Source organism: Syngnathus leptorhynchus, chromosome 6 (genome assembly GCF_054491065.1).
Source record: "Syngnathus leptorhynchus isolate UIUO chromosome 6, UIUO_Slep, whole genome shotgun sequence".
In the NCBI taxonomy this organism is placed as follows: Eukaryota; Metazoa; Chordata; class Actinopteri; order Syngnathiformes; family Syngnathidae; genus Syngnathus; species Syngnathus leptorhynchus.
In genome coordinates, this window is record NC_141200.1 from 7,846,986 (window position 1) to 7,869,660 (window position 22,675).

General features: G+C 42.5%; 1 protein-coding gene and 46 non-coding genes across 47 annotated transcripts; 20 read left to right on the forward strand and 27 right to left on the reverse strand.

Annotated features, from left to right (window-relative positions):
* Positions 1-6,694: 6,694 nt before the first annotated feature.
* On the forward strand, positions 6,695-6,767 carry trnav-uac (transfer RNA valine (anticodon UAC)). The gene has a single exon. It is a non-coding gene; the product is annotated as a tRNA-Val (tRNA).
* Positions 6,768-6,865: 98 nt separating this feature from the next.
* On the forward strand, positions 6,866-6,938 carry trnav-cac (transfer RNA valine (anticodon CAC)). The gene has a single exon. It is a non-coding gene; the product is annotated as a tRNA-Val (tRNA).
* A 98-nt stretch (positions 6,939-7,036) lies between these two features.
* trnav-cac (transfer RNA valine (anticodon CAC)) lies at positions 7,037-7,109 on the forward strand. Its single transcript has one exon. It is a non-coding gene; the product is annotated as a tRNA-Val (tRNA).
* Positions 7,110-7,207: 98 nt separating this feature from the next.
* Positions 7,208-7,280, forward strand: trnav-aac (transfer RNA valine (anticodon AAC)). The gene has a single exon. It is a non-coding gene; the product is annotated as a tRNA-Val (tRNA).
* A 98-nt stretch (positions 7,281-7,378) lies between these two features.
* On the forward strand, positions 7,379-7,451 carry trnav-cac (transfer RNA valine (anticodon CAC)). Its single transcript has one exon. It is a non-coding gene; the product is annotated as a tRNA-Val (tRNA).
* A 98-nt stretch (positions 7,452-7,549) lies between these two features.
* On the forward strand, positions 7,550-7,622 carry trnav-cac (transfer RNA valine (anticodon CAC)). Its single transcript has one exon. It is a non-coding gene; the product is annotated as a tRNA-Val (tRNA).
* A 98-nt stretch (positions 7,623-7,720) lies between these two features.
* Positions 7,721-7,793, forward strand: trnav-aac (transfer RNA valine (anticodon AAC)). The gene has a single exon. It is a non-coding gene; the product is annotated as a tRNA-Val (tRNA).
* Positions 7,794-7,891: 98 nt separating this feature from the next.
* trnav-uac (transfer RNA valine (anticodon UAC)) lies at positions 7,892-7,964 on the forward strand. The gene has a single exon. It is a non-coding gene; the product is annotated as a tRNA-Val (tRNA).
* A 98-nt stretch (positions 7,965-8,062) lies between these two features.
* trnav-aac (transfer RNA valine (anticodon AAC)) lies at positions 8,063-8,135 on the forward strand. Its single transcript has one exon. It is a non-coding gene; the product is annotated as a tRNA-Val (tRNA).
* Positions 8,136-8,224: 89 nt separating this feature from the next.
* trnav-uac (transfer RNA valine (anticodon UAC)) lies at positions 8,225-8,297 on the forward strand. Its single transcript has one exon. It is a non-coding gene; the product is annotated as a tRNA-Val (tRNA).
* Positions 8,298-8,395: 98 nt separating this feature from the next.
* On the forward strand, positions 8,396-8,468 carry trnav-cac (transfer RNA valine (anticodon CAC)). The gene has a single exon. It is a non-coding gene; the product is annotated as a tRNA-Val (tRNA).
* Positions 8,469-8,566: 98 nt separating this feature from the next.
* trnav-cac (transfer RNA valine (anticodon CAC)) lies at positions 8,567-8,639 on the forward strand. The gene has a single exon. It is a non-coding gene; the product is annotated as a tRNA-Val (tRNA).
* Positions 8,640-8,737: 98 nt separating this feature from the next.
* On the forward strand, positions 8,738-8,810 carry trnav-aac (transfer RNA valine (anticodon AAC)). Its single transcript has one exon. It is a non-coding gene; the product is annotated as a tRNA-Val (tRNA).
* Positions 8,811-8,908: 98 nt separating this feature from the next.
* On the forward strand, positions 8,909-8,981 carry trnav-uac (transfer RNA valine (anticodon UAC)). The gene has a single exon. It is a non-coding gene; the product is annotated as a tRNA-Val (tRNA).
* Positions 8,982-9,079: 98 nt separating this feature from the next.
* Positions 9,080-9,152, forward strand: trnav-aac (transfer RNA valine (anticodon AAC)). The gene has a single exon. It is a non-coding gene; the product is annotated as a tRNA-Val (tRNA).
* Positions 9,153-9,241: 89 nt separating this feature from the next.
* trnav-uac (transfer RNA valine (anticodon UAC)) lies at positions 9,242-9,314 on the forward strand. Its single transcript has one exon. It is a non-coding gene; the product is annotated as a tRNA-Val (tRNA).
* A 98-nt stretch (positions 9,315-9,412) lies between these two features.
* Positions 9,413-9,485, forward strand: trnav-cac (transfer RNA valine (anticodon CAC)). Its single transcript has one exon. It is a non-coding gene; the product is annotated as a tRNA-Val (tRNA).
* A 98-nt stretch (positions 9,486-9,583) lies between these two features.
* trnav-uac (transfer RNA valine (anticodon UAC)) lies at positions 9,584-9,656 on the forward strand. Its single transcript has one exon. It is a non-coding gene; the product is annotated as a tRNA-Val (tRNA).
* A 98-nt stretch (positions 9,657-9,754) lies between these two features.
* trnav-cac (transfer RNA valine (anticodon CAC)) lies at positions 9,755-9,827 on the forward strand. Its single transcript has one exon. It is a non-coding gene; the product is annotated as a tRNA-Val (tRNA).
* A 98-nt stretch (positions 9,828-9,925) lies between these two features.
* trnav-aac (transfer RNA valine (anticodon AAC)) lies at positions 9,926-9,998 on the forward strand. The gene has a single exon. It is a non-coding gene; the product is annotated as a tRNA-Val (tRNA).
* A 314-nt stretch (positions 9,999-10,312) lies between these two features.
* trnav-aac (transfer RNA valine (anticodon AAC)) lies at positions 10,313-10,385 on the reverse strand. The gene has a single exon. It is a non-coding gene; the product is annotated as a tRNA-Val (tRNA).
* A 98-nt stretch (positions 10,386-10,483) lies between these two features.
* trnav-cac (transfer RNA valine (anticodon CAC)) lies at positions 10,484-10,556 on the reverse strand. The gene has a single exon. It is a non-coding gene; the product is annotated as a tRNA-Val (tRNA).
* A 98-nt stretch (positions 10,557-10,654) lies between these two features.
* On the reverse strand, positions 10,655-10,727 carry trnav-cac (transfer RNA valine (anticodon CAC)). The gene has a single exon. It is a non-coding gene; the product is annotated as a tRNA-Val (tRNA).
* Positions 10,728-10,825: 98 nt separating this feature from the next.
* On the reverse strand, positions 10,826-10,898 carry trnav-aac (transfer RNA valine (anticodon AAC)). Its single transcript has one exon. It is a non-coding gene; the product is annotated as a tRNA-Val (tRNA).
* Positions 10,899-10,996: 98 nt separating this feature from the next.
* trnav-cac (transfer RNA valine (anticodon CAC)) lies at positions 10,997-11,069 on the reverse strand. The gene has a single exon. It is a non-coding gene; the product is annotated as a tRNA-Val (tRNA).
* Positions 11,070-11,167: 98 nt separating this feature from the next.
* Positions 11,168-11,240, reverse strand: trnav-cac (transfer RNA valine (anticodon CAC)). Its single transcript has one exon. It is a non-coding gene; the product is annotated as a tRNA-Val (tRNA).
* Positions 11,241-11,338: 98 nt separating this feature from the next.
* Positions 11,339-11,411, reverse strand: trnav-cac (transfer RNA valine (anticodon CAC)). The gene has a single exon. It is a non-coding gene; the product is annotated as a tRNA-Val (tRNA).
* Positions 11,412-11,509: 98 nt separating this feature from the next.
* On the reverse strand, positions 11,510-11,582 carry trnav-uac (transfer RNA valine (anticodon UAC)). The gene has a single exon. It is a non-coding gene; the product is annotated as a tRNA-Val (tRNA).
* A 98-nt stretch (positions 11,583-11,680) lies between these two features.
* On the reverse strand, positions 11,681-11,753 carry trnav-cac (transfer RNA valine (anticodon CAC)). The gene has a single exon. It is a non-coding gene; the product is annotated as a tRNA-Val (tRNA).
* A 98-nt stretch (positions 11,754-11,851) lies between these two features.
* On the reverse strand, positions 11,852-11,924 carry trnav-uac (transfer RNA valine (anticodon UAC)). The gene has a single exon. It is a non-coding gene; the product is annotated as a tRNA-Val (tRNA).
* Positions 11,925-12,013: 89 nt separating this feature from the next.
* Positions 12,014-12,086, reverse strand: trnav-aac (transfer RNA valine (anticodon AAC)). Its single transcript has one exon. It is a non-coding gene; the product is annotated as a tRNA-Val (tRNA).
* A 98-nt stretch (positions 12,087-12,184) lies between these two features.
* On the reverse strand, positions 12,185-12,257 carry trnav-uac (transfer RNA valine (anticodon UAC)). The gene has a single exon. It is a non-coding gene; the product is annotated as a tRNA-Val (tRNA).
* Positions 12,258-12,355: 98 nt separating this feature from the next.
* Positions 12,356-12,428, reverse strand: trnav-aac (transfer RNA valine (anticodon AAC)). The gene has a single exon. It is a non-coding gene; the product is annotated as a tRNA-Val (tRNA).
* A 98-nt stretch (positions 12,429-12,526) lies between these two features.
* On the reverse strand, positions 12,527-12,599 carry trnav-cac (transfer RNA valine (anticodon CAC)). The gene has a single exon. It is a non-coding gene; the product is annotated as a tRNA-Val (tRNA).
* Positions 12,600-12,697: 98 nt separating this feature from the next.
* Positions 12,698-12,770, reverse strand: trnav-cac (transfer RNA valine (anticodon CAC)). Its single transcript has one exon. It is a non-coding gene; the product is annotated as a tRNA-Val (tRNA).
* Positions 12,771-12,868: 98 nt separating this feature from the next.
* On the reverse strand, positions 12,869-12,941 carry trnav-cac (transfer RNA valine (anticodon CAC)). The gene has a single exon. It is a non-coding gene; the product is annotated as a tRNA-Val (tRNA).
* Positions 12,942-13,031: 90 nt separating this feature from the next.
* Positions 13,032-13,104, reverse strand: trnav-aac (transfer RNA valine (anticodon AAC)). The gene has a single exon. It is a non-coding gene; the product is annotated as a tRNA-Val (tRNA).
* A 98-nt stretch (positions 13,105-13,202) lies between these two features.
* Positions 13,203-13,275, reverse strand: trnav-cac (transfer RNA valine (anticodon CAC)). Its single transcript has one exon. It is a non-coding gene; the product is annotated as a tRNA-Val (tRNA).
* Positions 13,276-13,373: 98 nt separating this feature from the next.
* On the reverse strand, positions 13,374-13,446 carry trnav-cac (transfer RNA valine (anticodon CAC)). The gene has a single exon. It is a non-coding gene; the product is annotated as a tRNA-Val (tRNA).
* Positions 13,447-13,544: 98 nt separating this feature from the next.
* On the reverse strand, positions 13,545-13,617 carry trnav-cac (transfer RNA valine (anticodon CAC)). Its single transcript has one exon. It is a non-coding gene; the product is annotated as a tRNA-Val (tRNA).
* Positions 13,618-13,715: 98 nt separating this feature from the next.
* trnav-aac (transfer RNA valine (anticodon AAC)) lies at positions 13,716-13,788 on the reverse strand. Its single transcript has one exon. It is a non-coding gene; the product is annotated as a tRNA-Val (tRNA).
* A 98-nt stretch (positions 13,789-13,886) lies between these two features.
* On the reverse strand, positions 13,887-13,959 carry trnav-aac (transfer RNA valine (anticodon AAC)). The gene has a single exon. It is a non-coding gene; the product is annotated as a tRNA-Val (tRNA).
* Positions 13,960-14,057: 98 nt separating this feature from the next.
* trnav-cac (transfer RNA valine (anticodon CAC)) lies at positions 14,058-14,130 on the reverse strand. Its single transcript has one exon. It is a non-coding gene; the product is annotated as a tRNA-Val (tRNA).
* A 98-nt stretch (positions 14,131-14,228) lies between these two features.
* Positions 14,229-14,301, reverse strand: trnav-aac (transfer RNA valine (anticodon AAC)). The gene has a single exon. It is a non-coding gene; the product is annotated as a tRNA-Val (tRNA).
* Positions 14,302-14,399: 98 nt separating this feature from the next.
* Positions 14,400-14,470, reverse strand: trnav-cac (transfer RNA valine (anticodon CAC)). Its single transcript has one exon. It is a non-coding gene; the product is annotated as a tRNA-Val (tRNA).
* Positions 14,471-14,717: 247 nt separating this feature from the next.
* On the reverse strand, positions 14,718-14,789 carry trnad-guc (transfer RNA aspartic acid (anticodon GUC)). The gene has a single exon. It is a non-coding gene; the product is annotated as a tRNA-Asp (tRNA).
* A 1,452-nt stretch (positions 14,790-16,241) lies between these two features.
* Positions 16,242-17,822, reverse strand: ankrd34c (ankyrin repeat domain 34C). Its single transcript, XM_085914890.1, has one exon. The coding sequence runs from the start codon at positions 17,820-17,822 to the stop codon at positions 16,242-16,244; it is 1,581 nt and encodes a 526-aa protein (XP_085771016.1).
* Between the last annotated feature and the right edge of the window lie 4,853 nt (positions 17,823-22,675).

Sequence of the window (22,675 nt, forward strand, 5' to 3'; positions counted from 1 at the left end):
TTGAGTAAGCTTCAAAGTGATTGTGTGCCTGGCACGTGCCGGCAGGTATCATAATCATAAATCAGATGACTTGTTTTTATGTCCATGTGTTTTTTCACCTCTTGTTGTTGTTCTTGTTGTCATTGATTTCTCTGAAATAAAAAGGCACATTTGTGTGTGTGTGTGTGTGTGTGTGTGTGTGTGTGTGTGTGTGTGTGTGTGTGTGTGTGTGTGTGTGTGTGTGTGTGTGTGTGTGTGTGTGTGTGTGTGTGTGTGCGTATGAGTGAGTGTGTGTGCGCATGTATGTGTACATAATCCTTATATTTATATTCATGTATTTCTTTTAACGTCTTTCAGTGATGTGTTGTGCCGTGTTCGCCCTTTCTGTGGCACCCAACCATACTTGGTAACTTTGAGTCAAAAGCTTCAAGAGCTAGTATTGCTTGTATTAAATAAAGCATGTAATTTGACTTTAGCAATCAAGGAAAACAGGTAATGGTGATTTTAAGATGAAAATATTAATAAACATACTGAACATTATTAGAATATATAAAAAAATGAAGTATTCCGACGAAAGGTGAGTTATGTTTAGCCTGTATATCATTCGATGCAACAAAAAACAGCATTGTAAAACCCACTTTTACGCAAAACCAAAACAAATTTAATCATTTAATCCAATCATTTGAAAACGGCAAAATCATCATAGGTTGACATTCTGCCTGTGTGAGTGATTTTTTAAAAATGATTGCATCACAAATTACAACATTTTCATTTGCATTTTTTGTACTCTTATCTGACATGCACACACTCACAGTTCATTTATTTGTATTTTTTATGCATTAAAAAAGGTGAGCACACTGTGATGCCATGTAAATGTGTTTTATTGAGCAAGTCTACATTTACTGTTGCATGACGACCACTTTTTCTGTACCCTCAGGTGAATGAATGCCAAGGGTTGTTGTTGTTTTCAGATTTAGACCTTCCACCAATTTACCCTGGCAGCGCTAATGGGGCAATTAAGCATTGCCCCCCCACACACACACACCTCAGGCATAATTCCAAACTTGACTCAGTGACATTTATATGACAAAGCGTTGGGCCCATCTGATGCGCTTTATTGTCACCCCTGCTCCCTTTTTAGCTCGCGGGCACGACCCCCAATGTGTACCAGGGAGGTTGTGGTCTTCCGTGCAGGAGTAGGAAGTCTAAATACAAAAAGTGTCTTCACAGTTGACCTCTCACTTCATTCAAGCATATCTTTGTCTTGCCTCATACTCGCACGTACTCACACACGCATGCACACGCATATATTTCTATATTTTCAAAGACAGAGGTCCACAGCTTGGAAATTGCTGTAATGCCTTTTCACTTAATATAGGACATATCATTAACCTAATAATATAGTTGCCTATATCACGACTGAATGTTTTGGGGAAAAAAAGAAAAACCACTACAAAAATACAGTTGACACCACAAAACCTTTTTAAATGCCCATTACCTGGATGAAAGACAATCTGTGCAGAAATAAAGAAAAAAAAACATATATCAGCATAAGCATGTTTTTGTTAAATATATTTTTATAGTAAAATTATGTTATTATGTTAACAATATTGTCCAAGTTACACTTGAACTGCTTTGCATATTATACACGTAATAAATGTGTTTATATACACGTGTGTGTGTGTGTGTGTGTGTGTGTGTGTGTGTGTGTGTGTGTGTGTGTGTGTGTGTGTGTGTGTGTGTGTGTGTGTGTGTGTGTGTGTGTGTGTGTGTGTGTGTGTGTGCTCCAATGTCCTTCCTCCATCCCCAAGGAGGGAATAACCTCCCCAGCAAGTGCTTCCTGGTAAGCTGTTGTCATAGTAACTTGGGGACCGGTCGACATGACAACCCCACCATCGTCCAGAGATAGATGATAGGCCATGCAGCCAAGTGGAGGGGGGGAGAAAAAGAAGGGGGAAGGGGGTAAAGACATACACCCCATTAATTTGCTTTGCCTGATTCTGTTTCAAAATGTCCCCCACCCAACCCCCACCAAGGGCGACGGTCATTCAGCATCAGCCTGCTTTACATTTATACAAGTATTTCTTAAACGTCAGCCTCTGGGCTTATTTGTACCCTCGTACGTGGACACTGTTGAAAGATAAGAGCATTTCCAAACATCTTGTAGTGATATGTTGGGAGTCTACAATACAATCCCTTCTAATATATATATTTTTTTAAATATTACATTGGTCTCCTTAACATTTATATAAAACTTTTATTTTCATATGTACAATTAAAGTGAGACAATCTCCAGTAATTTTCCATCAAGATTCTTGGACACTAATGAGATCGGTACATTTTAGAAAATAATTCATGGAAAAGTATTAGGTATTATACCTACATGTACACAGTTTTTTTTTGTTACAAGCAGATATCCAAAAACACTCATACGATTTCATGACATGACATTTCAGCAGATTTATGTCCAAGTACAATTTCATCAAATTTTAAATATTTAATTGTACACTCAATAACACAGACACACACACACTCACAAAACATCCCATTCGCCAAATAAAAAAAGGAAAATCTAGTCAGGATTACGCAAAAAGATATTTCCCATTGCTATATTTAGGTCCCTGTGAAGAGCAACCCTTCAGCTCGTAAATTTACCATTCATTCCCATGGAAAGCTTCCAACTTTAAAAAAGTTCCCAGTCTTTTGCAATCTGTCTTTTCCAATTCTTAACCCTCTATGAATTTATGTGACCGTTATTATAGTATTTATATTACAAACACCGTAGCTTGCAGGAAATCCACCACTGGTGTATGCCTACCAACACTAAAACAAATTCCACGGACATTTGACTGTATGTAAAATTCTTCTTTTTGTTTTTTTTCAACACCAAGTAATTTATTACAGCCGCCTCATTTTTCATCCCACACCTTGGGGGCATCGAGATGATGAATGCAAACCAGATCCAAAGGTGAGGGAGGTGGGTTCAACCTGAACTGAAATTACAGCCAGCTTTCTGCCTTATCTTTCAAGCATTTCACCTGGTGTGACATTTCCTTTTCCAACTGACCCCTAAGCCGTTCAAACTGCAGCAGGAGAAAAAAAAAGTATTATTCAAGCCATTTAGCCTGTTTTCTCAGTGACACGCTTTCAAACGTATCTGAGATTGATGCAATATCCAGCGATCAGAGGAAAGACATGAATAAATGTAAGCAGAAAGACAAAAATTCAAATGCTTATTTGATTTACTTGCAGTAATAATTTGGAACGCTGTGTGTAGTGTGTATAATATGGCAAGCGGTACAGCAGTCCATATATAGCGACGTGGTACACGTAAACAGTTGAACATATTCCATATTCTAAAGGTAGCGCTCAGGGTGATGCAATACACTCAATAGCAAACTATATTGTTATCTCGATACCTCTCTGACAGAGCAAATCAAAACTGAACATTATTACCAATATTTGATGGGGCTCTTGCATTGGATCTCATTATATTGTGCTAGCGGGCATAATGCTGTGGATGGACAGTCAATATGTATTTATATTCCTTGACAAACAAACATTATAAAAAAATGGCTAAACACCTGTATGCTGGTATATGGTAGCGTGTGATGATGTCATACAAAAAGAAAGCAAGGTTTGTGTCAGGCGTGTCATTACATACATAACAAAAATATACAATACATTACATTTTTGGGGGATGGGATTCATGTTTGGAATGGTTACATTTTATAGTTGTGGTTTTTTTTGTATTCTTTCATTCAAATGCGCATAAAAATAATACATCCACCGGACGCTTTCTTAAATACATGCAGAATTCAAAATGAGAGCTGCATATAGTGACGACTGAGGCAATTATTATTGGTTTCAGCTTGCAAAAGTGCATCATACTGAGAGGGTTATTTTTAAATATGTTGCCATTTGTAGCTAAATCAGGCAAATGTACAACTGGAAACACATTAAAGACACTTTTAGATATTTATAAAGGATTATTCGCATATTCTGCTTTTGTATACTGATATTATAATGTCCTTATGCAGGTGTAGCTAACATAACTCTTCATGTGGCCTCTCAGTTTGTGAGGACCTTTCCTGTTTTATTTTGGCTATGCTTCAACAATGTGTCTGCTTCATTTCATTTTTGTTGCCTCCCGCCTCTGACAGATGTATTCCCCCCTTGGGGATCAATAAAGTGTATCGTCTCATTTCATCTCATCTCATCTCATCAGCTCAGCTATGGCCTTCTTCGGGGGGACATTAATAATATCAGGGCGGATGTAGATGAGTGTGCCCCAATATAATGTTTGGATCCAATCACAAGGGCCATAAATAGAGTGAATTATAGATAGTGATAGATTGATGGATGGATAGTAGATGCGTAGATACAGTACATACATATATGCATATAGATATATGTACAGCACATGGCTCAATAGATGGATGGACGGACGGACGGAGACAGACAGACAGACAGACAACTTGGCAATTTGCAAATTGAATGGAGCTCTTGACTTACTATGAGCGCCGCGCACCCACATGAGTTTTTCAAGTTACAAGACACTGCTGAGTTGATTTTTTTTTTCCCCTCGTTGTTTTGCAAGTCAAATATTTTACAACTGAGCTTTGGGTGCAGCAAACCACACAAAATTACTTCACATTGGTTACGTTACAGTGAAAGCACTCAAATTTTGTTTTCTGCTTGTATTTTCCTTTTTTTTGTACCATAAGACAAATGATGAGAAGAAGCCATCAACTCCCCATCAGTCATTAAAAAAAAAGACCAAGTGTGGTGAAAAGGTTAAAAAAAAAAGAAAACAATTTCGTGACCGTGAAATGGAATAAATGTTGCAAAAACCTTTGTACATTCTAATCTATGAATAGCTTCTTTAGAAAATAATGTTTTTTTTTTTTTTTTGCCTGTCCATTTTGTGAATTTGGGGGACACTTCAGGAGAAGCGGACTTTTGTTTCTCCTCCCCCTCTTGGCATTAAAGGCTAGTTCATTATTTTCAATTATGTATGTCTTTGCTTTGATAGATAGATTTATTCACATGACAACCGGGTCATAGTGCAGTGTGATTTTTTTTTTTTTTATAAATGCTTTAATTTACCAATAGCTTAGCATTGGCTTCCACTTTTGATGGATAAACGTAGTGGTGTTTCTTCGTCTGGCACAGTTATGTGGTTAATACTTCCACCTAGTGGGCAAAATAAATTACCGCAGCCAATACGTATGTAGCAAATGAGTCATGAGTTTTGTTTCCACAACAATAGTAGCGCATAGTAAGGTGAATAGAAGAAAAGTATGAGTGGTAAAAAATAAAATAAAAAAAGGGTTGTCAAATGTGTGCTATCGGATCTCGTATTTGGTAGCGTATCAACAAAAGATTTAGCAGTGCCTATTAGGGATATTTCATTGGCTGAGCAAAGGTAGTTTGATTGCGACGCGTTCCGAAACCTTACGAGTACTGTACAGTAATATGTCACGTTTTTAAGTTTGTAGACAATAATAAATGTAAGATTTTTCACAACTCCGTTATTTATTTACCCCACTCAAACATACCAAACATGCAATTTTTCAAAGGGGCTAGTAGGATCTCTAATTAGGGTTTGAAACTAGGCTTAGGGTTTTCGACTAGGATTTTAAACCAAGGTTAGGGTTTCAAACTAGGTTTTAAAACTAGGGTTAGGGTTTCCAACGAGGGTTTTAAACTACTTTTAGGGTTTCTAAGATTAGGGTTTGTAACTGGGCTTTCAAATTGGGGTTAGGGTTTCGGACTAGGGTTTCCAATGAGTTTTGGGATCGCTAATTAGGGTTTCAAACTAGGGTTAGGGTTTCCGATTAGGGTTTTAAAACCAGGTTAGGGTTTCAAACTAGGTTTTAAAACTAGGGTTAGGGTTTCCAACGAGGGTTTTGAACTACTTTTAGGGTTTCTAAGATTAGGGTTTGTGACTGGGCTTTCAAACTGGGGTTAGGGTTTCGGACTAGGGTTTCGGACGAGTTTTGGGATCGCTAATTAGGGTTTCAAACTAGGGTTAGGGTTTCCAATTAGGGTTTTAAAACCAGGTTAGGGTTTCAAACTAGGTTTTAAAACTAGGGTTAGGGTTTCCAACTAGGGTTTTGAACTACTTTTAGGGTTTCTAAAATTAGGGTTTGTGACTGGGCTTTCAAACTGGGGTTAGGGTTTCGGACTAGGGTTTCCGACGAGTTTTGGGATCGCTAATTAGGGTTTCAAACTAGGGTTAGGGTTTCCGATTAGGGTTTTAAAACCAGGTTAGGGTTTTAAACTAGGTTTTGAAACTAGGGTTAGGGTTTCCGCCGAGGGTTTCGGACTACTTTTAGGGTTTCCAAGATTAGGGTTTGGGACTGGGCTTTCTGGCTAGGGTTAGGGTTTCCGACTAGGGTTTCCAGCGGAAGTTTTTTGTCAGCCCCTTTAAAAAAATCCCTGGCGCCAGTGCATTATGTGACTTTTTACAAGACAGCTGTCATGTCAAGTTTCCATAGTGTAGTGGTTATCACTGGCGCCAGTCCTTGATGCGACTTTTTGCAAGATGGCTCTCATATAGAAGTCAAGTAAGTTTCCATAGTGTAGTGGTTTCCGACTAGGGTTTCCAGCGGGTTTTGGGATATTAAAACCAGGTTAACTTTGAAAAATTACTGGGACCAGTCCGTGATGCGACTTTTTGGAAGACGGCTCTCACACAGCACCCAAGCAAGTTTCCATAGTGTAGTGGTTATCACGTTCGCCTTACACGCGAAAGGTCTCCGGTTCGAAACCGGGTGGAAACAAGCTGCATGAATACTTTTGTCAGCCCCTTTGAAAATTTACTGGCGCCAGTCCTTGATGCGACTTTTTGCAAGATGACTCTCATTGCGAAGTCAAGTAAGTTTCCATAGTGTAGTGGTTATCATGTTCGCCTCACACGCGTAAGGTCCCCGGTTCGAAACCGGGTGGAAACAAGCTGCATGAATACTTTTGTCAGCCCTTTCTAAAAATTACTGGCGCCAGTCCTTGATGCGACTTTTTGCAAGATGGCTCTTATATAGAAGTCAAGTAAGTTTCCATAGTGTAGTGGTTATCACGTTCGCCTCACACGCGAAAGGTCCCCGGTTCGACACCGGGTGGAAACAAGCTACATGAATACTTTTGTCAGCCCTTTCTAAAAATTACTGGCGCCAGTCCTTGATGCGACTTTTTGGAAGATGGCTCTCATTTAGAAGTCAAGTAAGTTTCCATAGTGTAGTGGTTATCACGTTCGCCTAACACGCGAAAGGTCCCCGGTTCGACACCGGGTGGAAACAAGCTGCAGGAATACTTTTTTCATCCCCTTTGAAAATTTACTGGCGCCAGTCCTTGATGCGACTTTTTGCAAGACGGCTCTCATTGCGAAGTCAAGTAAGTTTCCATAGTGTAGTGGTTATCACGTTCGCCTCACACGCGAAAAGTCCCCGGTTCGAAACCGGGTGGAAACAAGCTGCATGAATACTTTTGTCAGCCCTTTCTAAAAATTACTGGCGCCAGTCCTTGATGCGAGTTTTTGCAAGATGGCTCTCATAGAGAAGTCAAGTAAGTTTCCATAGTGTAGTGGTTATCACGTTCGCCTCACACGCGAAAGGTCCCCGGTTCGAAACCGGGTGGAAACAAGCTACATGAATACTTTTGTCAGCCCTTTCTAAAAATTACTGGCGCCAGTCCTTGATGCGACTTTTTGCAAGATGGCTCTCATTTAGAAGTCAAGTAAGTTTCCATAGTGTAGTGGTTATCACGTTCGCCTAACACGCGAAAGGTCCCCAGTTCGAAACCGGGTGGAAACATGCTGCATGAATATTTATGTCAGCCCCTTTGAAGAATTACTGGCGTCAGTCCGTGATGCGACTTTTTGGAAGACGGCTCTCACACAGCACCTGAGCAAGTTTCCATAGTGAAGTGGTTATCATGTTCGCCTTACACGCGAAAGGTCTCCGGTTTGAAACCGGGTGGAAACAAGCTGCAAGAATACTTTTGTCAGCCCCTTTGAAAATTTACTGGCGCCAGTCCGTGATGCGACTTTTTGGAAGACGGCTCGCACGCAGCAACCGAGCAAGTTTCCATAGTGTAGTGGTTATCACGTTCGCCTAACACGCGAAAAGTCCCCGGTTCGAAACCGGGTGGAAACACTCCGCATGAAGTTTTTTGTCAGCACCTTTAAAAAAATCCCTGGCGCCAGTGCATTATGTGACTTTTTACAAGACAGCTGCCATGTCAAGTTTCCATAGTGTAGTGGTTATCACGTTCGCCTTACACGCGAAAGGTCTCCGGTTCGAAACCGGGTGGAAACAAGCTCCATGAATACTTTTTTCATCCCCTTTGAAAATTTACTGGCGCCAGTCCTTGATGCGACTTTTTGCAAGACGGCTCTCATTGCGAAGTCAAGTAAGTTTCCATAGTGTAGTGGTTATCACGTTCGCCTCACACGCGAAAAGTCCCCGGTTCGAAACCGGGTGGAAACAAGCTGCATGAATACTTTTGTCAGCCCTTTCTAAAAATTACTGGCGCCAGTCCTTGATGCGAGTTTTTGCAAGATGGCTCTCATAGAGAAGTCAAGTAAGTTTCCATAGTGTAGTGGTTATCACGTTCGCCTCACACGCGAAAGGTCCCCGGTTCGAAACCGGGTGGAAACAAGCTACATGAATACTTTTGTCAGCCCTTTCTAAAAATTACTGGCGCCAGTCCTTGATGCGACTTTTTGCAAGATGGCTCTCATTTAGAAGTCAAGTAAGTTTCCATAGTGTAGTGGTTATCACGTTCGCCTAACACGCGAAAGGTCCCCAGTTCGAAACCGGGTGGAAACATGCTGCATGAATATTTATGTCAGCCCCTTTGAAGAATTACTGGCGTCAGTCCGTGATGCGACTTTTTGGAAGACGGCTCTCACACAGCACCTGAGCAAGTTTCCATAGTGAAGTGGTTATCATGTTCGCCTTACACGCGAAAGGTCTCCGGTTTGAAACCGGGTGGAAACAAGCTGCAAGAATACTTTTGTCAGCCCCTTTGAAAATTTACTGGCGCCAGTCCGTGATGCGACTTTTTGGAAGACGGCTCGCACGCAGCAACCGAGCAAGTTTCCATAGTGTAGTGGTTATCACGTTCGCCTAACACGCGAAAAGTCCCCGGTTCGAAACCGGGTGGAAACACTCCGCATGAAGTTTTTTGTCAGCCCCTTTAAAAAAATCCCTGGCGCCAGTGCATTATGTGACTTTTTACAAGACAGCTGCCATGTCAAGTTTCCATAGTGTAGTGGTTATCACGTTCGCCTTACACGCGAAAGGTCTCCGGTTCGAAACCGGGTGGAAACAAGCTCCATGAACACTTTTGTCAGCCCCTTTGAAAATTTACTGGCGCCAGTCCTTGATGCGACTTTTTGCAAGATGGCTCTCATAGAGAACGCAAGTAAGTCTCCATAGTGTAGTGGTTATCACGTTCGCCTCACACGCGAAAGGTCCCCTGTTCGAAACCGGGTGGAAACAGGCTGCATTGTTACTCTTGTTAGCCCCTTTGAAAAATTACTGGCGCCAGTCCGTGATGCGACTTTTTGGAAGACGGCTCTCACGTAGCACCCGAGCAAGTTTCCATAGTGTAGTGGTTATCACGTTCGCCTTACACGCGAAAGGTCCCCGGTTCGAAACCGGGTGGAAACACGCTGCACTAATATTTTTGTCAGCCCCTTTGAAGAATTACTGGCGCCAGTCCGTGATGCGACTTTTTGGAAGACGGCTCTCATTGCCAAGTCAAGTAAGTTTCCATAGTGTAGTGGTTATCACGTTCGCCTCACACGCGAAAGGTCCCCGGTTCGAAACCGGGTGGAAACAAGCTGCATGCATTCTTTTGTCAGCCCTTTCTAAAAATTACTGGCGCCAGTCCTTGATGCGACTTTTTGCAAGATGGCTCTCATATAGAAGTCAAGTAAGTTTCCATAGTGTAGTGGTTATCACGTTTGCCTAACACGCGAAAGGTCCCCGGTTCGACACCGGGTGGAAACAAGCTGCATGAAAACTTTTGTCATCCCCTTTGAAAATTTACTGGCGCCAGTCCTTTGCTGCGTGCGAGCCGTCTTCCAAAAAGTCGCATCACGGACTGGCGCCAGTAAATTTTCAAAGGGGCTGACAAAAGTATTCTTGCAGCTTGTTTCCACCCGGTTTCAAACCGGAGACCTTTCGGGTGTAAGGCGAACATGATAACCACTTCACTATGGAAACTTGCTCAGGTGCTGTGTGAGAGCCGTCTTCCAAAAAGTCGCATCACGGACTGACGCCAGTAATTCTTCAAAGGGGCTGACATAAATATTCATGCAGCATGTTTCCACCCGGTTTCGAACTGGGGACCTTTCGCGTGTTAGGCGAACGTGATAACCACTACACTATGGAAACTTACTTGACTTCTAAATGAGAGCCATCTTGCAAAAAGTCGCATCAAGGACTGGCGCCAGTAATTTTTAGAAAGGGCTGACAAAAGTATTCATGCAGCTTGTTTCCACCCGGTTTCGAACCAGGGACCTTTCGCGTGTGAGGCGAACGTGATAACCACTACACTATGGAAACTTACTTGACCTCGCAATGAGAGCCGTCTTGAGAAAAGTCGCATCAAGGACTGGTGCCAGTAATTTTTAGAAAGGGCTGACAAAAGTATTCATGAAGCTTGTTTCCACCCGGTTTCGAACCGGGGACCTTTCGCGTGTGAGGCGAACGTGATAACCACTACACTATGGAAACTTACTTGACTTCGCAATGAGAGCCGTCTTGAGAAAAGTCGCATCAAGGACTGGCGCCAGTAAATTTTCAAAGGGGATGACAAAAGTTTTCATGCAGCTTGTTTCCACCCGGTGTCGAACCGGGGACCTTTCGCGTGTTAGGCAAACGTGATAACCACTACACTATGGAAACTTACTTGACTTCTATATGAGAGCCATCTTGCAAAAAGTCGCATCAAGGACTGGCGCCAGTAATTTTTAGAAAGGGCTGACAAAAGAATGCATGCAGCTTGTTTCCACCCGGTTTCGAACCGGGGACCTTTCGCGTGTGAGGCGAACGTGATAACCACTACACTATGGAAACTTACTTGACTTCGCAATGAGAGCCGTCTTGCAAAAAGTCGCATCAAGGACTGGCGCCAGTAAATTTTCAAAGGGGATGACAAAAGTATTCATGTAGCTTGTTTCCACCCGGTTTCGAATCGGGGACCTTTCGCGTGTGAGGCAAACGTGATGACAACTACACTATGGAAACTTACTTGACTTCGCAATGAGAGCCGTCTTGCAAAAAGTCGCATCAAGGACTGGCGCCAGTAAATTTTCAAAGGGGATGACAAAAGAATGCATGCAGCTTGTTCCCACCCGGTTTCGAACCGGGGACCTTTCGCGTGTGAGGCGAACGTGATAACCACTACACTATGGAAACTTACTTGACTTGGCAATGAGAGCCGTCTTCCAAAAAGTCGCATCACGGACTGGCGCCAGTAATTCTTCAAAGGGGCTGACAAAAATATTAGTGCAGCGTGTTTCCACCCGGTTTCGAACCGGGGACCTTTCGCGTGTAAGGCGAACGTGATAACCACTACACTATGGAAACTTGCTCGGGTGCTACGTGAGAGCCGTCTTCCAAAAAGTCGCATCACGGACTGGCGCCAGTAATTTTTCAAAGGGGCTAACAAGAGTAACAATGCAGCCTGTTTCCACCCGGTTTCGAACAGGGGACCTTTCGCGTGTGAGGCGAACGTGATAACCACTACACTATGGAGACTTACTTGCGTTCTCTATGAGAGCCATCTTGCAAAAAGTCGCATCAAGGACTGGCGCCAGTAAATTTTCAAAGGGGCTGACAAAAGTGTTCATGGAGCTTGTTTCCACCCGGTTTCGAACCGGAGACCTTTCGCGTGTAAGGCGAACGTGATAACCACTACACTATGGAAACTTGACATGGCAGCTGTCTTGTAAAAAGTCACATAATGCACTGGCGCCAGGGATTTTTTTAAAGGGGCTGACAAAAAACTTCATGCGGAGTGTTTCCACCCGGTTTCGAACCGGGGACTTTTCGCGTGTTAGGCGAACGTGATAACCACTACACTATGGAAACTTGCTCGGTTGCTGCGTGCGAGCCGTCTTCCAAAAAGTCGCATCACGGACTGGCGCCAGTAAATTTTCAAAGGGGCTGACAAAAGTATTCTTGCAGCTTGTTTCCACCCGGTTTCAAACCGGAGACCTTTCGCGTGTAAGGCGAACATGATAACCACTTCACTATGGAAACTTGCTCAGGTGCTGTGTGAGAGCCGTCTTCCAAAAAGTCGCATCACGGACTGACGCCAGTAATTCTTCAAAGGGGCTGACATAAATATTCATGCAGCATGTTTCCACCCGGTTTCGAACTGGGGACCTTTCGCGTGTTAGGCGAACGTGATAACCACTACACTATGGAAACTTACTTGACTTCTAAATGAGAGCCATCTTGCAAAAAGTCGCATCAAGGACTGGCGCCAGTAATTTTTAGAAAGGGCTGACAAAAGTATTCATGTAGCTTGTTTCCACCCGGTTTCGAACCGGGGACCTTTCGCGTGTGAGGCGAACGTGATAACCACTACACTATGGAAACTTACTTGACTTCTCTATGAGAGCCATCTTGCAAAAACTCGCATCAAGGACTGGCGCCAGTAATTTTTAGAAAGGGCTGACAAAAGTATTCATGCAGCTTGTTTCCACCCGGTTTCGAACCGGGGACTTTTCGCGTGTGAGGCGAACGTGATAACCACTACACTATGGAAACTTACTTGACTTCTAAATGAGAGCCATCTTGCAAAAAGTCGCATCAAGGACTGGCGCCAGTAATTTTTAGAAAGGGCTGACAAAAGCATTCATGTAGCTTGTTTCCACCCGGTTTCGAACCGGGGACCTTTCGCATGTGAGGCGAACGTGATAACCACTACACTATGGAAACTTGACATGGCAGCTGTCTTGTAAAAAGTCACATAATGCACTGGCGCCAGGGATTTTTTTTAAAGGGGCTGACAAAAAACTTCATGCGGAGTGTTTCCACCCAGTTTCGAACCGGGGACCTTTCGCGTGTTAGGCAAACGTGATAACCACTACACTATGGAAACTTACTTGACTTCTATGTGAGAGCCATCTTGCAAAAAGTCGCATCAAGGACTGGCGCCAGTAATTTTTATAAAGGGCTGACAAAAGTATTCATGCAGCTTGTTTCCACCCGGTTTCGAACCGGGGACCTTTCGCGTGTGAGGCGAACGTGATAACCACTACACTATGGAAACTTACTTGACTTCTATGTGAGAGCCATCTTGCAAAAAGTCGCATCAAGGACTGGCGCCAGTAATTTTTAGAAACGGCTGACAAAAGTATTCATGCAACTTGTTTCCACCCGGTTTCGAACCGGGGACCTTTCGCGTGTGAGGCGAACGAGATAACCACTACACTATGGAAACTTACTTGACTTCGCAATGAGAGCCGTCTTGAGAAAAGTCGCATCAAGGACTGGCGCCAGTAATTTTTAGAAAGGGCTGACAAAAGTATTCATGAAGCTTGTTTCCACCCGGTTTCGAACCGGGGACCTTTCGCGTGTGAGGCGAACGTGATAACCACTACACTATGGAAACTTACTTGACTTCGCAATGAGAGCCGTCTTGCAAAAAGTCGCATCAAGGACTGGCGCCAGTAAATTTTCAAAGGGGATGACAAAAGTATTCATGCAGCTTGTTTCCACCCGGTGTCGAACCGGGGACCTTTCGCGTGTTAGGCGAACGTGATAACCACTACACTATGGAAACTTACTTGACTTCGCAATGAGAGCCGTCTTGAGAAAAGTCGCATCAAGGACTGGCGCCAGTAAATTTTCAAAGGGGATGACAAAAGTTTTCATGCAGCTTGTTTCCACCCGGTGTCGAACCGGGGACCTTTCGCGTGTTAGGCGAACGTAATAACCACTCCACTATGGAAACTTACTTGACTTCTAAATGAGAGCCATCTTGCAAAAAGTCGCATCAAGGACTGGCGCCAGTAATTTTTAGAAAGGGCTGACAAAAGAATGCATGCAGCTTGTTTCCACCCGGTTTCGAACCGGGGACCTTTCGCGTGTGAGGCGAACGTGATAACCACTACACTATGGAAACTTACTTGACTTCGCAATGAGAGCCGTCTTGAGAAAAGTCGCATCAAGGACTGGCGCCAGTAAATTTTCAAAGGGGATGACAAAAGTATTCATGCAGCTTGTTTCCACCCGGTGTCGAACCGGGGACCTTTCGCGTGTTAGGCGAACGTGATAACCACTACACTATGGAAACTTACTTGACTTCTATGTGAGAGCCATCTTGCAAAAAGTCGCATCAAGGACTGGCGCCAGTAATTTTTAGAAAGGGCTGACAAAAGTATTCATGCAGCTTGTTTCCACCCGGTTTAACCGGGGACCTTTCGCGTGTGAGGCGAACGTGATAACCACTACACTATGGAAACTTGACACACCAGTCCTCTTGCAAAAAGTCTCATCACGGGCTGATGAGGCACCATTTCTGTTGGGAATATGGAGTAACAAATGAGCAAACTAATTAGATTATTAGTTTATAATCTAGTTAATAGGGTGGAATTCCACTGTCCTCAGTTAACACAAACTGTCACACAAAAACCACTTGAGTTACATTGTAAATCTGCTGCAAACACAGATGGACAGCATACCCAAAGCTAGTTTACACAAAGAAAATAACTCCCCGTCGGGGAATCGAACCCCGGTCTTCCGCGTGACAGGCGGAGATACTGTCCACTATACTAACGAGGAATACATGGAAGCATCTTTGCAATTTGTCACTAGAACAAACTGCATAGTTTTCGGGAAGCGAGAAAAACGCAGATTTTGGAATCATGAAATTGCATGTCTGATTTAAAATCATTGTTGACCACACTTGCAGTGATAGGTGATTAGTTAACCAATTCATTTTTTACTATGATCATTTATCATGCTTGATTGATATTCATTTTATTTTATCCATGCTCGTTTTTATTTCAAAGAATTTAGATTGATGACATAATTTATTTTCTCATGTCTTCTATAGAAAACCTGCTCCAAAGCAAAAAGGAAACTCAATGTCAATGTGTAATTTCGCTCGCTAGGTGTCACTACATAACTACATAACACATACAGTACAAATAACAGACTTATTCCTCTGTCGGTGGATCAAATCAAAACAGAAGGCTATATCAAGATGTTGCTTTTGAAATTTATAATAATAATTTTATTTTCCACTAAAGAGGGGTTCGGTGAATGCCCATATGAAAGATGGTGGGGTTCGGTACCTCCAACAGGGTTAAGAACCATTGATTTAGATGTTTGTTTTTAACAGATGTGCCAACATGTTCTTTCTTTATAGAGCATTTTCATATGCGCTTGAATTTGATAACCAGAAGCATGAAAGGACAATCGATCAGCAAGATATTGCCACAGTGGCTTGAATTAAATTGAAATATTATAGGTAACTAAATGTGTAGTTAGAAATTAAATGTGTATAACTCTGTTGGATTGCAAACATTTGTCCCTGTTGTCTAGTAGTAGTAGTAGTAGTAGTAGTAGTAGTAGTAGTAGTAGTTAGTAGTAGTTAGTAGTAGTAGTAGTAGTAGTTATATCGCACTTTACATTTCAGTGCTAATATTACCACCACACCACCTGCTTTTTTTAAAGACACATTATTCACTTCATGTGAGGCCAACGGTATTAATGAAATGAAACACATTTTGGTTCCACCTTTTTTGTTACAAATTGTTTTTAATACATCAAATGTATAGCGATTCTTTCCACCCCAATCTTCAATCAATCTTGAAGGCACTTTGCACAATTTTGCTACAAAATCAAACTTGTAACCCAACGCTACATCTCGACTCCAGAGTAAGCCCGTCGTTAATGCTAATTACATATGGACAAAGTGCACCCTAGCGGCCTGTTGGCTACAAAGGGATCAAGAATTGTCCCTGCATGTTACATCACGAGATCCCTTGTGTCATAGCTTGTCATTTACATTCAAAATGGTAATACATTTAAAGCAGACATGATGTCAAAAAAGAATCCTCAAGGTGGGAAGCGGCACAAGGAGGAAATCTATCTATATTGCTCAGTTGGAACTTTTCCAGTTTCTTATTCAACATCTATACGCCTGTGAGTCTACACCACTGAACTCATGGATGCACTTGCTGACAATGTAGGCAGTCAACACTAAAAATGCTGCATAAACACTCTTAGTCACTGATGAGCAAGCTCCTCAAAGTCGGACAGCTGCTTCATCTGCTCCACTTGCATAGAATGTCTTCTCACAAGCTTCTTCTTGCACTTGGGTCCACCTCTCTTTGGTGTGCTAGGTGCTACTGGAGCTAAGGATCGAATACAGCCGGCCAAAGTCTTGCTACTGGCGCCAATGTCAGGAATGGGAGGGTTGGGGTTGACATTGAGAGGGGGCAGGTGGCCCGGCCTTGTGTGGGAGATGTGATCAAGAAGCAGGGTGCCAGAGCCTCTCCTCTCCAAGAGGCCTGGCGGACGCCGGCGGACGGTGCTGGGTGAGGACGTGCTGGTGTTGCTGTCCAGGGACTCTCTGGAGCTGGTCAATACGGCCAGAGGGGAGGTGTTCATTTTCCGTCGCTCCAATGGCACCTTGGGGGAGTCCAGCATGACGGAGTCGGAGTAGAGCTGGGAGTCGGAGTCGTAGTGGTCGTTCCCGAGTCGCCGCTTGTGCATGGTGTCTCTCAGACTGGGATGCCCGACGTTAGCGCCCTCCTGCTCGGTGGGCACGGTGCTGCGTCGTGCCAGAGGCTGGTGCTGGCCTAACGATCTTTCGTAGGCCGCTTTTGAGGTTGGGGGAACCGACAGCGAGGTCGTTATTTTGCAGCCTTGCTCGCCCACCAGCGGTAAAGCAATCTCTTTGCCATCCACGCTGCTCTGCCGAGATAAAGTTGCCCTTTTGCTCAGCGTCAGGCCGTTCAAGCCTGCCACCATGTCCTCGTTCGAGGTGGCCTTCTTGCTTTCGTCGTGGCTGCTCGCCCGTTCGGCCAACACGGAGGGCGCTATCAGTCCCCACGGCTCCGACTGCAGACGCTTCAGCTGAGGTAAACGCGCTCGCTTGTGGCTCGTGGGCCGCCGTGTGGGCGACGCGGGCCCGTTTGCCAGTTTGTTGGCCGAGCAGGACGTTTTCAACTTTGTTTGGAAGCTGAAGACGGTATTTTGTTGCTCTTGCTCAATTGTAGGAGATGCAGTGACGATGATATCAGAAGGTGAGGTGCAATATGCCGGCGAGGACTTATCAACCAGCTCTGGAGACGGCGGGACGTTTAGGTACTGTTTGGTGGTTTTGGTGCCAGATGGCGACTTATCAGTGGTGATTATGATCACCTCTTTGCCTTTGGCTTTGCAAGTATCCAGAAGCAGCTTCAGCGTTTGCTTTTCATCTGCGTTGATGGCGTAAACCAGCGCCGAGGCGCCGCCTCTGTCCTCCAGACTGGGATCAGCCCCGTTGCTCAGCAGATGGTCCACCACCTCGTGTCCCGCCTTGTGGAGGCAGGCGTGCATCAGGGCGGTCCGGCCTCCTTTGTCTTGTATGTTGGGGTCAGCCTGGTTGTCCAACAAATATTTGACCAACTTGGACTTACTCACACTCTGCTGGTCACTGTGCGTCGACATGCAGGCCACCATGAGAGGCGTCTCGCCGCGTTCATTGCTCTCATTGATATACGCGCCGCCTTCCAGGAGGAGTCTGGTGAGCCTCAAGCGTCGGAGCCACACCGCTTTTAGGAGCGAGTTCCCGTCTGTACGTAGCTCTAGAATGTCAGCCATCACCCTGACAGTCACAGCTATTATCTGTATGTGTGGACTTTACAGCTTTGGGAGAAAAAAGAAACACGATATATATGAAATATAAACACAACCTATAACCCAATAAAAAGATGCCCTCCTGATGAATCACCAGCAGGTGGCAGTCCGTCACAACATTACAATGATAAATGGCACAGATGATGCGACTATAAATGCACATTATTTCAAAGTGTGAAATTTTCATTGAAGGGTGGTATCGATAAGAGCTAGAAACGGAATGATGATGACAACTTAACCGATTCTATCACAACAGTAACGAGAATACATGAAATCTGTAGCTAGAATTATTAAGTGAAAAAAAAAAACACTGAGCAGTAAATTATATGTTGTTTGTAGTAGTTGGCCATATTACCACGCATTCCATCTTTTTAGACATATATTTATAGAGCTAATGTTGGTTTATTAACCAAGACGTGGTTATTGCCTGGTGGAATATAAAGTAGGCTACACTATTCATTTAAATGCTGAGAGGGTTACTCGTACGTCCAATGGCACATTGCATTGCATGTGTTATGTCTTATTATAATAGTAAATTTGTCTTACCTGGTTAGAAAACAGGCTTCCCATGCATGCTCACATGCTGCGTCTGAGGAGGATAGAAAAAATGAGGAGATAATGTCTCGATTCAAAACACAAAGTTCACGCGGGATTTTCGAGGAGGATGCTTTGGATTGCTCTTGTTGCGCACTCAAGGAGAGCAACCTGGAGACGCTGCGGGTTATAAATAACTTACTTTCTTAGCCTGTTGAATGAAACGTGTGCGCTCTTGACGTCAGAGCGCACCCAAAATAAACGTGCGTCTGACGAGAACCTCTGTGCATGAGCCGCACACCCACAGCGCACACGCGTGCGCGCACACACACTGAGGCACTGTTGACATGGAAATAATGCTCACTGCGTGCATTTTAGATTCGAAAAGAGGGAGGAGGTTTGTAAATGAAAGCAGTAGTTTATGTCTACAAATGATAAACGATATGACAAATCATTAAGTGGTATCTTGTTCTTTTGAGTGTGCGCGTGTGTGAGCGCGCGTGCACGCGAGTACGTTTAGATATAGGTAGCAGCATTCTGGCTTCATACACAGTAAAACTTCAACAACACTTGATGGCTCTTTATTATCATTAGTACAATGGAATAATTAAACGCTTCAATAGCTATAGTGCAGTGTAATGGCGCACTTAGCTGGTAGCATTTCAGAGATAGACTCACCACGAGTGTAAGGAGAATATCGGTCATTTATTTGTTGATAATAATCAAACAACTCACAAATGAAAATTTGTTTTCCCTACTTCTTGTTTAAAATAAAGTTTGCTTTCTTTCAATTGAATGGTTGCATGATTTCAACATGCATTGTCAAATACATCATCCAAGTTAAATTATAAGATACAATTTAATGTAAAAAAAAGAAAAACCAAAAGTTACTTGTCCATTGTATGTTTTTATTTTAATGTCAGATTGGATGTCATTTTTTAGTCATTACAGTGAAATGTAAAGAAGCTGTAAACTGCAGTTTAACATGGCATGTGAGAATGCTAAGTTATGAAGCATTCTAATTCTAGTAATGTGCACAAGAGCGATATAAAGCTCAAAACGATTAACATGCTTGTGACAATTTGAACTGTAACACGATACGCAATGAAAAGTAAAAATCCAATATGTAAACGGGTAAAAATGAATACAAAAGTGACTGACTACCAAAAGCCAGAAAGTCATTAACGAGTCAAATGTAAATACAACAAATAATGAAACACCAAACTGAATATTGGTTTAATCCCGACAAACGTTCTATAAATGTTTGTTATCATGTAAATTGTTTAATGAAATTGGGACGGCTCTAGATAAGCACAATTGCTTCAGTCCGTTTCCCTTTTCGACAAGTCCTGTGAAAACATAACATGAAATGAAGTTGTAATAAATGTTGATTATCTACTTACTGAAATAAACAAATGCAATCAGTTAAGACCCATCCATGTTGTGAAGATACAGAAATAAAACATTCACTGAGTTCACTCAAGTTCATTTTGTGATTAGCTTACCATGTTGAAGCTAATCACTCAGAAACAACTTATCACTTCATCATTACAATAAATGGCTGAGATTTTGACATTTGAATCTATGCTATGTATTTCCCATTCTAATACAGTTACTAGTTTTCGTATAATTACGGCGAGGATTCTTTCCCAATTTTGTGGCACCTCCTGTGGCGCCTTTAGCAGTTGCATATTACCTAATGAGCAAGCCAGCTCTGCTGCTATGACAACCCTTTCTACCATCTACCGTAAGTCACAAAAAGGGGAATAGAAGTAAGCAATGTACAGTCGACCCCTTCCATACTTGGAGTTCAGCACCCTACTCACCTACTTACAGATTCCTTTTCAATATTGTAAAAAAAAAAAAAAAATCAATATATATGCAGTATTTTCCAGCCATGAAGCAAATGAAGTTCACATCAGCCAACCTATACCATCCACTGATAGCAAGGAAAAATATTTTACCTGTTTACTGCACAATTAAAGAGGCTAAAACTTGTAGCAGCCATCACAGCCATGGAGCCTAATAAGGACATCTCTATTTTTAGGTTGCTATGAGACAGCACAGAAGCTGTTTCTAATGAGAACAGTGATGTTCTCAGCTCCTGCGAGGAACAGGTAAATCAGACAGATTCTTCCAGGATGTCAAGGCTTTCATGGCATTTGCTTTTTTTCATTTTTTTTTTTTGATGGTGAGTTTCCCCCCAACCAGCATATATCCCTCCTGGTGAAAAGTAACCACCACCACACACGTTTAATCATTACTCCACTGACCACTGGTCTTTTCCCAAGAGACTGGAACTGATCACTTTACTCGCCATCCAAACACTTGATGTCTAAGGCGGTGCAATTGATAATGACGACAGTGATTTCTCACCTGTGATTGCCGTTTCAGTCCTAGAGGACAAGATGTTTCTTGGAGAAAAAAACCCCACTAGTTGGATCTTTCCATTGACATCACTTATAGAGAACACAATTGAAATTTATTGGTGGGAATTTGCTCATTTTAAAAAATGAGTGGAAAATTTTGTTTCTCTGATTCTGCCAATTACAATAATATTTTTTGTTTCGTTTTATTCTATAAACAGCTGACAACATAATTGACAAATTCCATTTAGAAATATTGTCATTTAAAGCATTCATTTGCAAAAAAGAAAAAGGAAAGGAAAGGAAACACCCAAATTGGATTTTAGGCACGAATAAGCATCGTACAGACCAAAAATGTGCAGTTTGACCTTGATACCAATCACCAAGTCTTTCCCATATCAATGACAAAATGAACATGACTCAACCTGCCCCAAAAAAAACCTACTGCAGGAATATTTCCCCATGGTCCTGAAACGCGACATCTTGAAGTTCGGAGTGGTACTCCATGTCAAGTTTGTGGAGTGATATGAGAAAACATCATCACAAGAGGGAATGTTCACTTCTTATGATGTGACTGTTTTGTATTGATGAAAATATCATGCTATGGTAACAAAAGATTTGCTTGCAGATCTCACTGCATCAGACACGCTGATGAACACGGGAGCCGTGAGTGATGTCGGCAGTCGTCATCCAAAGCACCATTTTTGGCCCACATATGCTTTCGTCTGCAGTAAACTAAAAGTGGGAAATAAATAATGAACACCGCAAAAATAAGCAGCGTCAACCCCCAGGGAGCAGTTTCCATTTTCAGATATCTTGCATCGCAGCTGCTGCTCCTCTCCCCATCATTTGTAAATAGAACTTCCGTCTGCAGTTGGAATTGAGACATTCTCAACATACTACAGTTCTCATTCGAGACTATTTTTGAAGAGAAGAAAGAAAAAGTTACAGGCAGATTCACAACAACAATCTCTCTTGATCAGTTACACAGTGAATTTTTTGACATCCTTCCAGCAGAAGATCAGTGTAGAGAATAAGCACATAGCCGCAGTGGCCACCTTTGCCCAATTCCTTTTTTTCACAGATTCAGTGGAAGACAAAGAGGAGCGACTACAACCTTTTCAGAAAGGGTGACTATTTTTAGATTGTAACCCTTACGTTGCCACTTCACTTCCTCAAATACTTTCCCTGGAAACACGTTAAAATGTTTTACATAGCTGCAAATAGATACTCTAAAGAACTGAAACATTGGGGTTTAGAATTTGGGCACGTTACCAAGGTAGTAGCTTTTCGTATAAAACGCAATCTTCATAAATAAATCTTATTTTTTTCCAGCAAGGTCATGTCCACAAATGTCACAACACGCGCCCCATTAGAATGACAATAAATGGGGCCAGTTTAAAGGCGGTTAAGCCTGACCCAAACATCGATACAGACTTTCCACGTCATGCAACGGCCCCACGTTTTAAAGCCTCACACATTCAAAGTCACAATGTAGAAGGTGAAGGTGGCAAAACAAAGTGAAGAAAAATAATACCTACACTGCACATGCATACTTTGAATTGGGATAAAACTTTAAAAATATTTAGAAATATTTGTTTAAAATACATGGTCACTACTTTGAGTATTTTTCTCATCAACCTTTGCAATGAACAAGGTGCTACCATAGTTTATTATGGACCATTTGTGACTCTTGAAATGTCATAATGAAAGTAAATATTTCTATGACAAACTCGTCACAAAAAACTCAAGCAATACACAAAATATAAATCACTTTCTTGTGCTGCATGATGTCGCATTTTTATGCCACACATCTTTTGTAAAGGTCATGTGTCAGAACCTTCGCAAACTGAGAACCCCCCTGTGATTGCTTGAAGGAAGGAAAGTATGGAAATGAAAGAAAACTATTTATAGGAA

What these genes read in the sequence shown, in the direction of transcription:
- ankrd34c (XM_085914890.1), bottom strand. Translation starts at nt 17,822, where the DNA reads ATGGCTGACATTCTAGAGCTACGTACAGACGGGAACTCGCTCCTAAAA.